This window comes from Vigna radiata, unplaced genomic scaffold (assembly GCF_000741045.1).
Source record: "Vigna radiata var. radiata cultivar VC1973A unplaced genomic scaffold, Vradiata_ver6 scaffold_146, whole genome shotgun sequence".
NCBI lineage: Eukaryota > Viridiplantae > Streptophyta > Magnoliopsida > Fabales > Fabaceae > Vigna > Vigna radiata.
Genome location: NW_014542469.1, coordinates 136,806 through 151,720, shown reverse-complemented (window position 1 = coordinate 151,720; position 14,915 = coordinate 136,806). Strand labels below are relative to the sequence as shown.

General features: G+C 31.3%; 1 protein-coding gene across 2 annotated transcripts; it reads left to right on the top strand.

The window, feature by feature from the left end:
• The first annotated feature begins 1,687 nt into the window (after window positions 1-1,687).
• LOC106780096 (teosinte glume architecture 1-like) lies at window positions 1,688-5,093 on the top strand. Of its 2 annotated transcripts, XM_022776871.1 has the most exons (4): window positions 1,688-1,818; window positions 2,234-2,659; window positions 2,779-2,915; window positions 4,213-5,093. In XM_022776871.1, exons 2-4 carry the CDS (start codon window positions 2,301-2,303, stop codon window positions 4,809-4,811), a joined length of 1,095 nt encoding a protein of 364 aa, XP_022632592.1. In that variant the 5' UTR covers window positions 1,688-1,818; window positions 2,234-2,300; the 3' UTR covers window positions 4,812-5,093. The 2 variants fall into 2 exon arrangements, with proteins under 2 accessions (XP_022632592.1, XP_014523826.1); XM_014668340.2 differs by lacking the exon at window positions 1,688-1,818 and having other exon boundaries at window positions 1,871-2,659.
• The last annotated feature ends 9,822 nt before the right edge of the window (window positions 5,094-14,915 follow it).

Sequence of the window (14,915 nt, the reverse complement as noted above, 5' to 3'; positions counted from 1 at the left end):
AAGCATTTTAGGAACTTAATACTATACTAATGTAAGGACGAAAGAAAATTTCATTTAAACGTTTTAAATTATCTAATAAAATAAAAGTATTTTAATAATTTTAAAAAAATGATATAAAACCAAAAATGGAGAAAAAAATATAACTCTTCGTACTTATCTCTATTTTTATATTAAATTTTTAAAAAAAAAATATTACCCATATTTATACTCATATTATATCCATGATTTCAATTAAAATCAAGATAAATTTAAATAATGCATGCAATTCATTTATCTTATATACAATGTTCATGTTAATTTTATTTGCATTATTTATTTAAGATAAAGAAAACCTTAAAGGAGATTGCATAAGAAGAAAGTGGGAATCAATAATAATTCGTCATCTTAAACCAGCACCAAAACCAAAAGTTATACCAATTAACCAATCACAAAAATTATACCAATTAACCAATCCCTAAAGTGTGGAGAGTATGCACTAATAATTTCTAATGAACTAAAACATTGTTGTTTTTTTCACCACCTATGTTTCTTCCCTTGGACAAAATAACTTGAGCCTGTTCAAGTCCAATTCTACCCACAAAAACCAAAACCAACAAACTCAACTCCCAATTCTATGTGTCTTTGTCTCTCTCTCTATATATATTTGTCATTCTTACTTTTTCATTTGTTACTATTGCTTATTATCTGGAAAGTTGCATGTACAGTCCAAAGTTGCAGTCACTTTCTCCACCTTACTGTATTTCCATTTGCCCACAACCATTATTCATTCTAGATACATTATTTTTAGGAGTGTTAATTCATCGTGTCATCATCAATTAAAATTTAGAAAGTTTTAAAACCAGAACCAGAACCTTATTTAATTAAAAGTTAAATCCATCATCTGTATGTTTTCTAATAAATCATAATTAATAATAAATCGAAAGTACATAGAAAAGGGTGTTATTATATTGCAAACATAGAACAAAAAGAAATTGACATGTGATTTTGTTTTTGACATATGGTATATTTGAAGTTTTACTTGTCACTTTTGGATGAGACAAATATGAATTATTTTATAAGTATTTTGAGTTCCACGGGTTTCATTCCTTCTTCTAGATTTTGTTAAAAAGGTTTGTTACTATTTTTATTACCTTGAAAGTTTTATTCAATATATTGGGAGGTCTATTTTGAAAATTTTTCATTAGGTCCTTAAACTAATGTTTTAATTAGTTCTCAATTTTTTACAATGTTTTATAATTAGATCGGCTAGTGAAATTGTCTTAATTTTTTATTTTCTGACAATTTAAAAAACGTAATTATAAAAATTTTACAAAATCAAATATATGGTTGCATTTTTTTGATTTAAAGACCTCGTTAAATTATTCAAAATGTTCGAGATTTAAGGATGAATTAAACCAAACTTTAACTAATATGTGAGGTAAATTCGTTATAAGTGTTAAATTTCTATAAATGAAAGAAGTAAGTATTTTTTATGGTTACTTTAACGAAGAGTGACCTAAAAAAAGAAAGTCAAAAATGAAAGACCAGTGAAACATACAGGTAAGAAAACAACAAGAAAACAAAGGAGAAAGAAAAAGAACAGTGTTTTGCATAATTTTTTGTTGAGTAAAGGTAATTGCTTCTAATTGATCTAGATTGTGTCCCCTACTTCACATCTAGAGCTCATTGAATTGGAGTTGGTGAGCCACTTTTTCACTCAAAGTTTTTTCTCTTCTCAGAGATAAAAAACACGACATGTGTCTTGCACCTTCTCTGCCCATTTTCTTGGAGGCCTATCTGCAGCTTTGAGAATTTAAGGGGTTTAAGATTTGCATAAATGTGAGTTTGGTGAAGTTTCTCTCTGCGATTATTTTTAAATGTGAAAGCTTTGTCTGTTATTTTTATATTCTCTCACAGAAAACAACAAAAGTCCTTGAATTGACATTAATTTCTTTTCAACCCCTTTGAGGGTCAAGTTGCATTTGAGGTTGAGGTGACCTTCATGTCTATAGTCTTTCAGAATATCTTCCAATATCCATCTCTTTTTATTTTTTCTTTCAATTTTTAGCAATCTTTTCAGTTAATGCATTGATTCTTTTGGCTTCCTCTGGGAACCCAATTCTGATTTCCATCTTGGTGTCGTTGATTGACCCCTTTATCCTGCTTTGGTTCCTAAGTCAAAGTCTTCTTCAGCTTGTGGTGATAACACAAAGGGATTCAAGTTCTGATTCCTGTGTGAGTGAGTGCCTTACAGGTTTGGCTTTGGCATCTTAAAAGGGACATAAAGCATCATAGTTTGTGGGAGCAACTAACTGTTGGTTATGGATTGGGACGGGAAAGAGTTTGCTTGGGATCCACGTGGGCTGGAGCTGGCTAATGGTGAAGGACAGAGGAATGAAGCTGCTTCAGTGGATTTGAGGCTTGGTGAGGAAAAATCACTCCCAGATGTTGCTAAGGACCCTAGAGAGTCAAAAACTGTGTCTTCACCATCTGGGTCATCAAAAAGATCCCGCCTTCAGAATGGATCACAGAATATGTGTTGTTCTGTTGATGGATGCATCTCTGACCTCAGTGATTGCAGAGAGTATCATAGGCGCCATAGGGTCTGTGAAAAGCACTCCAAGACCCCAGTTGTGTTGGTGGGGGGCAAACAACAACGGTTCTGCCAGCAATGCAGCAGGTATGGTTCGGAGTTTGGCTATGTGGGAGTTGGAGATTTAGGGATTGGAATTTGTCCCCTTCTGTTGTTTGGTTTGATGTGTTCTGTAACATGGGGTGTTGCCAATTGTTGTTGTGTAGGTTTCACTCACTTGGGGAGTTTGATGAGGTTAAGAGGAGTTGTAGGAAAAGGCTTGATGGGCATAACAGGCGCAGGAGGAAACCTCAGCCTCCCTCTCTTTTCATGGCTGCTGAGAAATTCATGTACAATTACAAAGGTTTGTGCCAATATGCCCTTATGTATATTATTGTTAAATTGATCTCAGTTGTGTGATTGAGTTGGAGTAAGTGTCAAAGGATAACCCCCAATTGGAAAGAAACAACAAAACCCTGCCACCAAACTATAACCCTTTAGTTTTAAGCTGATTAGTGCCGTGAACCTTTGTGAAAATGGAATTAGAATTTAGACCATTGCTTAAGGTTATTTTACTCTGAATTAGATTATTCTAACCCAATACTATTTGGATGTTGTGACGATAAAGCTAAGTGATTATCAATCTTTGACTTTTACTAGAAACCTAGTGTTGGAATATGACATTTAGATCATACATGGTTCCCATGGAGTTCAATTTTTCGTTAAGTTTGTTGGTGGAAAAAAAGAAGTAGAAGAGGATTTCTATTTCTTGAAACTCTTATATGAGAGCAGAGACCTTTGTTTATGCTAGTTACCTGTAGGCTGTCGGTCTATTTCATATATTGACATATTCAATGTTTTGAGCTATACTTTGAAAACTAAATGCAATGTGCATAACATTTCATAAAACAATAAGTAACTCCTAATTCCGTTGTCATGTGTGGTAAATACATAACCCTTTTATTTTTAATTAAAGAAAAGGCCTCAAAAGCATTATTTAAGGAATTACAAGTAGAAATGTATAATGAGAAAGTGTAATATTTAATGTTATTAAGCAAGTAGGAGGATTAGCAGAAGAATATTGTAGGAAGATTTAGAATTGAACAAAACTAAGTTTTGAAGTTAGAACCTGTGACTTCATGCAAATTACCTAAACTTGCTAGGCCAACCCATGCGAGTTACCAAAAGTGCCTATAGAAATGCATTTAAATTTTGTCCTTCAGAATTATTCGTTATTGCTTCCTTAGTGCATTGTGAGTACTTGTTAAGGAGACTTAGTTAAGTTAAAAAAAAGTGTTATTCTCCTCCTATCTTGGAAAGAAATTATTAAATGAAAATGTAAATGCATTTATTGTTTTGGAAGTATAAGACCAATTCAATATTTACCGTACAGTGGAAGCAAAGTAGAAGGATATAAACTTAAATCACTGGTTTTAGACTGATATTACAGATACAAAAGTGAACATTTTAGTGAAAATAGAACATCTATTACATCTAAACTAAAGAATTCATTTACTTCCTTTCTTCGATATTAACAAAACTTGTTAACCTATTCTAAACAGCTTCATGTCATATTTTTCATTAACAGTTTCTTGTCATTATTTCCCATCTTCCACTAGTGTAATTAATGTTAACTTTTGCACTGCCTTTCTGCAACTTAGGACCTAGAATCCTGCATTTTGGCAGCCCGGAGACATATGTCAACCCTATTATGAGGAGTATGTGGTCTGCCACTGCAAAAACTGGAGCTGAATCTGGTTATGATCCACCTCGACTGTTATACAGAATTGACAAGCACAAGCAAGACAAAGGACATCCTCTGTGGCAAGAAAATGACCCTATTGTAGCCAATGCTAATGGAGCAATACTTGGAGCTCCCATTTGTCAGCCTATTCATGGCACCATCACCCCATCAACCGGTGGTGGAAAGAGCAGCCGAAAGCACTCTTCAGATGCAAAACCTGGATCCTTTGACTCAGGTTGTGCTCTCTATCTTCTGTCAACACTTCAATCACAAAGTCCAGAGTCGAGTATGGTGCAATCTAGCATTACATGTCCAATGCAATCTCCATCAGGATCTGTGCATTTTGATACTGTCAATGAATATGCATACTCAGAAACGGAAAAAGATAAGCCTAGTGGTCAAGTATTGGTTCTTGATAACACAACCAACCTTCACTACAATGGAATGCTGCAAATGGGGTTAGATGGTTTGGTTGAAAATGACGACCCACTTACACTTCCCTTCTTGTGGGAGTAGGTGGCTAAGTGGTTATGTCTTTTCAGAAATTTATGGATTCAAAACCTTGTCTGTGTGTACTCCAATGCTTAAAGCTTGAACTTGTTGAAGCTTTCAATAAGGGTCCTTTGTTGCTCTCAATCTAGTTGTGGATTTGCACAATTGATTGTGCTGATGAGGATGAAATGGATTGTATGCCGTTGTCTATTTTCTTTCATTTGTCATGAGATCAGTTTGAACAGTTCTTGAGTTTTTTTCTTTGATGGAAGATTTCAATTTTTATTGAGATTTTGGTTCATGATAGATAACTATCCCCTTTGATATACTAAAAAACAATCAAGATGGAATGCAATTGTGTATAACTTTGTATCAAGCATAGCTTGGTGATTATTGACCACATGAAGTAATGTGCACGACAAAATCAACTTAGTTGGAGTAGGGTACCCCCTTTTTTGATTTGGGTGGATGAAAGGTGGCAAATGGTGTCCACTTTTAGAAAGAAATCAGAACCAAATGGGCATTCAAATAGCCTTTGCATCATTAAATGATGGGGTTTGAAGAAAAGTTAGTGGTAACACTGTATATCAAATAGCTCTGGTGTTTTAAATTAGGAAAATAATTCCAACACTGTCTCTCAGAAGTGCCTCTGAATCATCCTACATTTTTCTTTGAAGTCACTCTAAATATTTTCCCAGTATGTGTTATTTTTCATTTATGGGTCTGGAATGCTGCAAGCTAAGAGAGGGACCAGAAAACTGTTGATTTGGCATCTTTCACTCTCATGGCTGTCAAAACTGTAACGTTTCTTCATTTTGCATCACATATGTGGCCAGCAATCATTGTTGCCGATCGCAGGATCTACATGGTCTGTTGGAATTTTCAGGAATATAGAATATAATTAATTGGTAGTTGTCTAAGAGAGAAAAATATCATTATTAATTGTAACACTAGGATTATTTAATACATTGCAGTTATTGCTTCAAGATATCTAAAAGTAGTTTTAGGATAGTGAATTTATCAAATTCTTATGTTTAGGATAAGTTTTGAAAGGTATTCTCATATATTATTGATTTATAGTAAATGAAAATAAAATTTATTTTTCATTCCGTTCTTTTATGCTTCTCTTTCCACTCCTTTTTCAATTTTAATTGAATATTTCTTTCTTTTCAAAGTACTGAATGTTAAACAAATGTTACTAGAGATATTCTTAGGTACAATTTGTGAATATTCTTATAAATGCAATTCTATATTTTCACAGCAACACGCCATTTATTCTGGTATTATTAACAAAAATGAGAACAAACATTAGAATTTGTCTTTGATTGTATCGCTGCTAAAATGTGAAAAAGACTAATTGTCTCTCTTAATTTGGATTTTTCTTCTTTGAAACAATATTAGGTAGCTTCTCTCTATTAGGGATAAGAGGACCACATAAACGGAAGTAAAGATTTAAGTCAATATGTCAAATTCACACAAGTGTCATTAATTTATGTCAACTATATAGATTGAAAAAAATTTGCCCTTCGTTTACCATCTCCTAATAGCCAAAAAGAAAAGAAATTTATAAATTTAGAATTTTTAAAATAATTTCTTTTTCATATAAAAACTAAGGATAATAATAGAGTGGGTAGTGAAACATAAGTAAACTCTAGAAAGGAAATGTTTGAGTTAATTTTTATTTTTTTTTGTAAATAAGTGTTAGACGTTATTACAGGAGTTATTCAGCCTCCAATTAGTGTTGAACCTTTAAAGATTTTTATAAAAGTTTGGAAAACATTTTAAAATGGAAAGCAACAAGGCACACTTATTTTTACACTAGTTATCTCCAAATTGAGCTACGTCCAGTTCTCCTTTAAGCACTCTTACGGGTTTCCACTAATCTTTCAAAGATTACAAACAAGTTTGACAAATCCTGGTTTTACAAACTAATCCAATTGGTTATATGAGTTTCACTACTCCTGATATAACACCGGTCCAATTGACTAGATCATTTAACTCCATTGAGCTAAACTATCAAGTGTTTTGATTTACTTCTGAATCTATAAAACAACAAAGTGTTTTTGAAATACAAGTACAAATGTTTACTCTCTTTGAGAGGATACAAATTCAGTATAAAGAATATCTAAAACTTGTAAAGAAACTTTTCTTTTTAAAATAGAAAGTCTAGACGACGTAATCTTGAGAGAGAAAACAATAGTGTAAGCGTAAGCAATAATATTTCTTGATTCTTTTCTTTTCTTCATGCAGTACTCTTTATATAAACTTCTTCGAAAAATATTCATTACTTAGAGCATTGACTTTCACATAAGGATGTAGCCTTTTAGATCTTAATGTTCTTTTGATCTTATACATAACTTTTGAATAAAGTTTTGTCCAGATTTGATTTGCACATAAAAAGATAGCACAACACAATAGACAATGGATTACTATCTCGTATATACATTAAAGCATTACAAGTTTCTTAAACGTTTAGGCATTGTACGTGTATGAGTGTTTAAGTATAGTACATGTATAAATGGTTAGGCATAATACGTTTATAAGCATTTAGACATAATTTGTTTGAATAACGTTTAACACTTATGTCGTTTATACATTTAACATTTAGGTCGTATATACATTCAACATTTAGCAATCTATCCTATAAGATTTATTTTATTAAAAGATATTTCGTTAAATACTTTCGTTAAACATTAAAACAAAGTTTACTTAAATGATCTTGTCTTAACAATCTCCCTCTTTTTTATATTTAAGAAATACAAATACTAATATGAAAAGTATCACATAGATTTTACGAAATATAATAGATATCTTATCAGAGCAAATATAAATATATATATATATATATATATATATATATATATATATATATATATATATATATATATATATATATATATGAACACACACACATATGATGAATCAATATTTCTACTATTAATTTAGCTTTTTGTGCTAGATTTAATTAAGGAATTGTGCTTAAATGTCTACTATTTTCTCAGTTTTGATACTTGGGCTTAATTTGAGGAGTAATTTTTATTTTAATTAGTTTGAATTATTTGAGGCTAATTATTTTCATTATTAATTTAGGGAAATGTTTGGAATATTATATTGGAATTTTAAGCAGCCAAAAACTTCAACAATCACTCTCTACATAAGCATTTTAGATTTAATTCAATTGTAAATTCATATTTATGTATTTTTGGTCAGATTTTCTCCTTTTGGTCATTTTGGGTCAAAATTGTAAAAGCCCAATTGTGAGGGATAATTTTTTGACTTGTAGCAGCGTCCTATCCCCCTCCCTTTTCCTCCTAAAGTTATTCAAAGCAAAAATATAGAAGAAGTCGATAAGGAGATTTTTGAGACCTTTAGGAAGGTGGAGGTGAACATACCTTTGCTCAATGCCATCAAGCAGATTCCTAGATATGCAAAATTCTTGATGGACTTGTGCACCAATAAGAGGAAGATGAAGGAAAATGAAATAATCAACATGGGCAAAAATGTATCTACAATGATACATAAATCTGTACCACACATTCCTGAAAAATGCAAAGACCCAGGTACATTCTGCATCCCTTACATTATTGGAAATAAAGAATTTGAGAATACCATGCTTGATCTGGGTGCTTCATTAAATGTCATGCCTCTGTCAATTTTTAAATCTCTTTCTCTTCGAACTTTGCAACCTATAGGTGTAGTCATACAGTTAGCAAATAAGAGTGTTGCCCACCCCACAGGTTACATAGAGGAAGTTTTAGTTAAGGTTGGGGAACTCATTTTTCCTGTTGACTTTTATATTATTGAAATGGAGGAAGGATTTTCCCATGGGTCTGCCCCAATTATCTTAGGCAGACCATTTTCAAAAATTGTACGAACTAAAATTGATGTCTATGTTGGTACCTTGTCCATGGAGTTTGACAACATTGTTGTTCATTTTAATATTCTTGATGCCATGAAACATCCATTTGAGCACCAATCTATTTTTCATGCTGAGATACTTGATTATACTATTGATGAGCATGTTTCTAATTTTCACTCTTTGCATGATAAGAACCACTTTTTGCTATCACATTTGAATGCTTCTTTTCCATGCACTGAACATGAATCTGAAACTGTTGTGGATATTGATTGTAAATGTGAACTTCATTCATGTTATGAGAGTATATCTGATGTTCAGTCTGGTACATTGGGATTGGGTGTTGTACCTCTGCATACAAATTCTTTGTAATTGGAATGCACTAATCGTATTGTAGGAGGCACGCATAAATCTGACCAGCAAACGCCTAAGGTTGAAATCGGTCCATACATAGACAAAAGCTTTAAGGATTGCGGGCACCGGTTGAACCCACTCATCACCAATCCTTCCTTGGTAGATGCAGTTGTGAAGGAGACTTCTTTGCTCAATCAAGTTTGGCACCTTCTACCCTGACTTAGGGAGTTTTCTTTTTCTCTCTCCTTTCTCACTTTTATTTCACTTTGTCCATATCTGCCGACTGTTCTGATTGTTGATCTTATGCTTGTGACACATTGAGGACATTGTGTAGTTTAAGTGTGGTTTATTGGGGGAGATTTTCCTTTGTTTAGGTTTTTCTTTTCTAGGTTGTTTTTATTTTGTCTTCTGTACAGTTGTGCATGTTTATCTTGATTGTTGGATTTTGTTTGGTTGTAGACTCTTCCTTCACTTGATTGATTGATACTTATGGTTTGAATTCCTTGCTTTTCTCTACTTAGAAAGATGATTATGATGTTTGAGAGGTTGATTTGAATATGATAGAGATACCCTACGTGAGAATTTAAGTCACTTGATGTTCTTTCTTGTGTGTGATATATCTCTTGATTGCTTACACATGTGCCTTGGCTTAACTCTTTTTGACGATTCTTGATTGATATGCATGTTTGGAAATGATAAAGGTAATTTTATTCTTGAGCCTCTCTAGCCAAATAAGTTGACCTCGTTTTAATCCTTTTATAACTACTTTGAGCCTATGTTTTCCCCTTTTCTTTGTTTTGAAGGTTATACATTAGCCTTAAGTGAAAAACCATGATTACCTTAACCCTAGGGAATTTTGGAGTTTTGGAATTGTTTTGGGAACAAGTGTGGTCTTCCTGGGATTCTTATGAATTGACTGGTCAGTTTTCTTGGCTCCTCTTATGCTTGTTGCATAAATATGTTATGCATATTGTCTTTTACAGTAGTGTTATAGAGAAATATAAAAGAAAAGAGAGAAAAGAAAAGAGACAAGACAAGAAAAGATAGAAAAAAATTGGAAAAATAAAAATTTTGAATAGTGGAGTCATTTTAAATAAAAAGATTAGAGGTTTTAGGTATGATTTGATTGTATTTTCACTTGTTCCTCATTGCTCCTCTTTTTCTTTTGGTTTGTAGCTTCTCATCCATATGTTATCCTCCCTTGTCCTTGGGCCCATTACAACTCTGAAAAGACCTTTTGATTTGAACATGCATATGTTTTGAATGTTGATATTAGAGGTTTGCCAAGTCTGTTTGTTGTTTGCTTACTTGAGTGCATTGAGTTGACATTGTTTAACCTAGACACTTGAGAGATACAGTGATAGTGCATTTGTGAGATTCTGTTGCATTTGATTCACTTCTTGGGCCGATTGAGTATTTTGCCATGTCTTGAATAGCTTGGATGATTTTCATGTGTGTATTTTTCTAGATTCATTAAGGATTGTGTAAATATGTTTGTGTTCTTGTGTGTATTTTTGTTACTGTGTCCTAAGGTAGTGCCACTCTCTTGATGTCCTTTGATGTGTTCCTTGATCTGCGTCTTGATTTTGCCTAGGAGTGCAAAAGGCTAATTGTGGTATATTTTGATGAATCAATATATTCTAATATTCACTTAGCTTCTTGTACTAGATTTAATTAAGGAATTGTGATTAAATGTCCACTATATCCTTAGTTTTCATATTTGGGCTTAATTTGAGCACTAATTCTTATTTTAATTAATTTGAATTAGTTGAGACTAATTATTTCCATTATTAATTGCAGTGAAATGTTTGAAATATTATTTTGGGATTTCAAGAGGGCAAAAACATCAACAATCGCTCTCCACATAAGCATTTTAGATTTAATTCAATTGTAATTTTTTTTTATGTATTTTTGGACAGATTTGCACCTTTGGACTATTTTGGGTCAGAATTGTAAAAGCCCAATTGTGGGGCTGATTTTGGACTATTGCTCCCCCTTGTAGGGTTTTAGTTTTTCATTTACATTTTCATGCACTTTCAATTTCAGCAATATAATTTTGATTCTGCAATTTCGTTTTCTTCTCTTAGCTTGCAATTTTGTTGCTGCACTTTCAATTCCATTCCCATTCTCCCATTTCAATTTTGTTTTAGGGTTTTTCCATTTCGTTTTGAGTTCGTTTCCATTTCATTTTGATTTCGTTTTCCAATTTGAACTTCGTTTTTGAATTTCGTTTCCGCATTGAGTTTTAATTATGCATTGGTTCTGCTTGAATGTTTCAAATTTCGTTTCGCTATTTGGAGGTTGTAATAATGGTAGCTTGAATCCATGTGGTTTTTTCCATTTCGTTTTGAGTTCGTTTCCATTTCGTTTTGATTTCGTTTTCTAGTTTGAACTTCGTGTTTGAATTTCATTTCCACATTGAGTTTTAATTCTGCATTGGTTTTGCTCGAATGTTTCAAATTTTGTTTTGTTGTTTGGAAGTTGTAGTAATGGTAGCTTGAATCCGTGTGGGTTGGTAATTGGGGATATTGCAGTGCCTACTTGAGATTTCTAAAGTGTGGTTGTATTTTGTTGTCTTTACCTTGCATTGTATTAAGTTTTGTTTTGTGTTTGCAATTAGTTATAGTTTAGTTGCCTAATTGGTGATTAATCTTCGCTTAGTTGATTAGTTTGTATGGTGCAGATTCAATTGAATAGGTGTGTTGCGTTCGCTTAATTCACAATTTTGAAGACTGGATTATCCTTCACTTAGTTGGCTAATTCTTGCTGGATTAGGGGTAAGAGGAGTGTTTATTTGTTGTTAATCAAGGATAGGAAGCATTGCAATTGATCCAAATGCCAACCTGTTGTTAATTCTGTGTTTAATTTGAATGTTAATTAGTTCATTTCATTTCACAAAATCTGTTCAAAAACTCCCCACCACGTGTTTGACCTATTGTCTAAGCAAAAGTTTGGTCCTTAAGAAATGATCTAGGAATCACTTTCTAGTTTATACTGCACTTAATTACATATTAATTTGATTTAGGTACGAGTGTATTAGAACAATTAATCAGATCATGTATGATGTATCAAAGCATATTCGAAAATGTATCGGAGCATTAATGAATAAATATCAGAGCATTAAGATATCATAGCATCAAAGTTTTTATTCAAATAAAGTATCAAATGACTTTATCATAGGAACATTTCATATGTATCAAAGCAAATAAGTATCAGAGTATACGAAGAAAATAATTTTATTGTATATCAGAGTATATAAGTTTAAATCAGAACATTCATTATTCATAAAGTATAGTAGAGTTATATAGAGAATGAACAATATGAATATGTATGAATGAATGATAGATAATTTCCCTTATGTCATAAATCATGGTTGAGATAATATGTAAATTGACACCTTATATAAGAGCAAATAACATTAAAAAGAGTTGTATAAAAGCATATAAGTATATTATTATTATTAGAGAAAAATGTCATAAAAGAATACCAAAGCATTAGAGTATAGTAAAAATTATGCAGAATAAATTGAAGTATTAGAGTATGTAAAGAAATGTACATGTATATGATTTTTCAAAAAAAAAAAATCCCCTTGAACATGATTTCTCACCCTACACTTAATGATCGTCCCAAAGATTGTTCAGCATATATTTGTCTCCCTTATTTCATAAACATCAAAAGGGTTCAAAACTTAGATATCACTACTTATAGCAATAAAATTATTCTACTAAATTATAGCAACTTCAATATTGTTAAGATAGTAGCCAATAAAATAGAAAGGGTAAATTCATCCCTAAGTCATCTCCCAACAAACACGGAATTGATTCTTAACAAATTATTTCTTATAAAAACTATAAAAAAGGGTTCGTAAAACAAAAACAATAAAGAAGACAAAGATCAATAACAAATTAAAGAAAAAAATAGATTGAATTCACCACTTTTTCAAAATAGGATTCATCATTGGTTATCTAAAGATTATTGTTCAAATAATTATTGTTTTATATTTTCAAATTATTCAATGTAAATTCTCAATTAATTTGTTAGTGGTCTCACTCTTAACCAAAGTACATTATCAATTAAAAGCAAGAATTTTGTACATTAATCATAATAAATTTAACCAAAGTATATTGTCAATTAAATATTACTATGCCTAAATCATGTATAATCTTTTACCTCTTATATTAAATAAAAAGTTAATTAAGTAAAGTACACTCTTGAGTAATTCTTGTTAAAGTTTTTACAAAGTACACCCTCAATTGTTGGCAAAAATCCATTCAGTCGCATGAAAGTTTATAACTTTAATCAAAGTAAATTCTCAAATAAAATTAAAAACTCATGGACTTATATGATTGATATGTTATGTAGATTTAATACCATGTTAGCTTGCTATGTTGTAAAAATCATTCTTTTACTTGATTAAGAAGCAAAAGACGTAGATAAAAATAAATCACAACAAGAATCAAAAGAATAAACAAATTTATTTGTCTAATCTTAGAATCCAATTAAGAAATTACAATACAATCAATCATAGAGGCTTATCACTCCATGAAATTTAGAAATAACATGAAAATAGAAGAAGATGGGGTGGAGAACATGAGAGGAGAGAGAGGACGAAATTTGAACCCCCCAAAGGGTTCCTATGCTCCCTTAATGTATTTTTCTTTATGTAGAATTTGGATTGGACTTTGTTTTAGGCTTTTATGTTATTTTAATTTTCTTTATGATAATGTAATATCTTCCAATTATCTCCTAAATAATCCAATATCTTCAAGATATTTTTGATTGTTGTGGAGATCTAAAAATATTTGAGAATATATTTGTTAGATTAAAAGATGGGATAAGTAAAGTGTTTGTGAGGTTTGGGTTGGTGTTTTTCTTATTGGAAGGATTTAATATTAAAGGTTGATTTGGAGGTGGTGTTTTGTGATGGTAAGGATTTAGATATGGTTATGTCTAGTTTATGTGGCAGAGGTTTTGCAAAAATCAAATGATGATGAGTCCTTATTCTATTCCCAGCCCATAAGGGGGGGGTTACTCCCTGTACCTCCCCATTTCCAACCCCCACCCCCCATTCCATTTTTACCCTTTGCTCTATTTTTTCTATTCCAATTTTATCCTTTAGCAAAAATTTATATTTAGAAATAAAATTTTATAATTTTATTCTCCCACCCCCACATAACCTATTTATTCTTTTTTTTTTATCTTCATGCTTTCATCTTTACGCTTTCTTCCCAGGAATTCTTTGTTCTATTTTTCTAGAAATTTTTTCTCCCATTCTTCTTGTATTTCAAGTGATAATTGAGATATCGATTTCTTCTTGAAGAATTTGTCCTTCAATTATTATATCTCTGCATTACATTGGTGTGGTGGTGTTGTATCCAACCTTTAACCTTCGTAAAACCGTTAAAACGGATGGCGACTTCCGTTTACCCTTAAACGGATGTTGACATCCGTTGACGGATTCCCACATCCGTTTAAGGGTTTTCTAGATTATTTTAGATTATATTTTTGTTAGTTTTATTTTTTAAGATTTGTTTTTATTAGTTTTATTTTTTAAGATTTGTTTTTATTAGTTTTATTTTTTAGGATTTGTTTTTATTAGTTTTATTTTTTTAAGATTTATATTTTAAGATTTGTTTTTATTAGTTTTATTTTTTTAAGATTTATATTTTAAGATTTGTTTTTATTAGTTTCATTTTTTAGGAGGATTTGTTTTTATTAGATTTTCATTTTATTAGTTTTATTTTTTAAGATTTGTTTTTATTAGTTTACTTTTTTAAGATTTGTTTTTATTAGTTTCATGTTTTAGGATTTGTTTTTATTAGTTTTATTTTTTTAAGATTTATATTTTAAGATTTGTTTTTATTAGTTTTATTTTTTAAGATTTGTTTTTATTAGATTTTTATTTCATTAGTTTTATT

Excerpts from the sequence above, each read along its gene's own strand:
- LOC106780096 (XM_022776871.1), top strand. The coding sequence starts at position 2,301 with ATGGATTGGGACGGGAAAGAGTTTGCTTGGGATCCACGTGGGCTGGAG. Across the intron at positions 2,660-2,778 it reads TTCTGCCAGCAATGCAGCAG|GTTTCACTCACTTGGGGAGT; the intron begins GTATGGTTCGGA and ends GTTGTTGTGTAG. Across the intron at positions 2,916-4,212 it reads ATTCATGTACAATTACAAAG|GACCTAGAATCCTGCATTTT; the intron begins GTTTGTGCCAAT and ends TCTGCAACTTAG.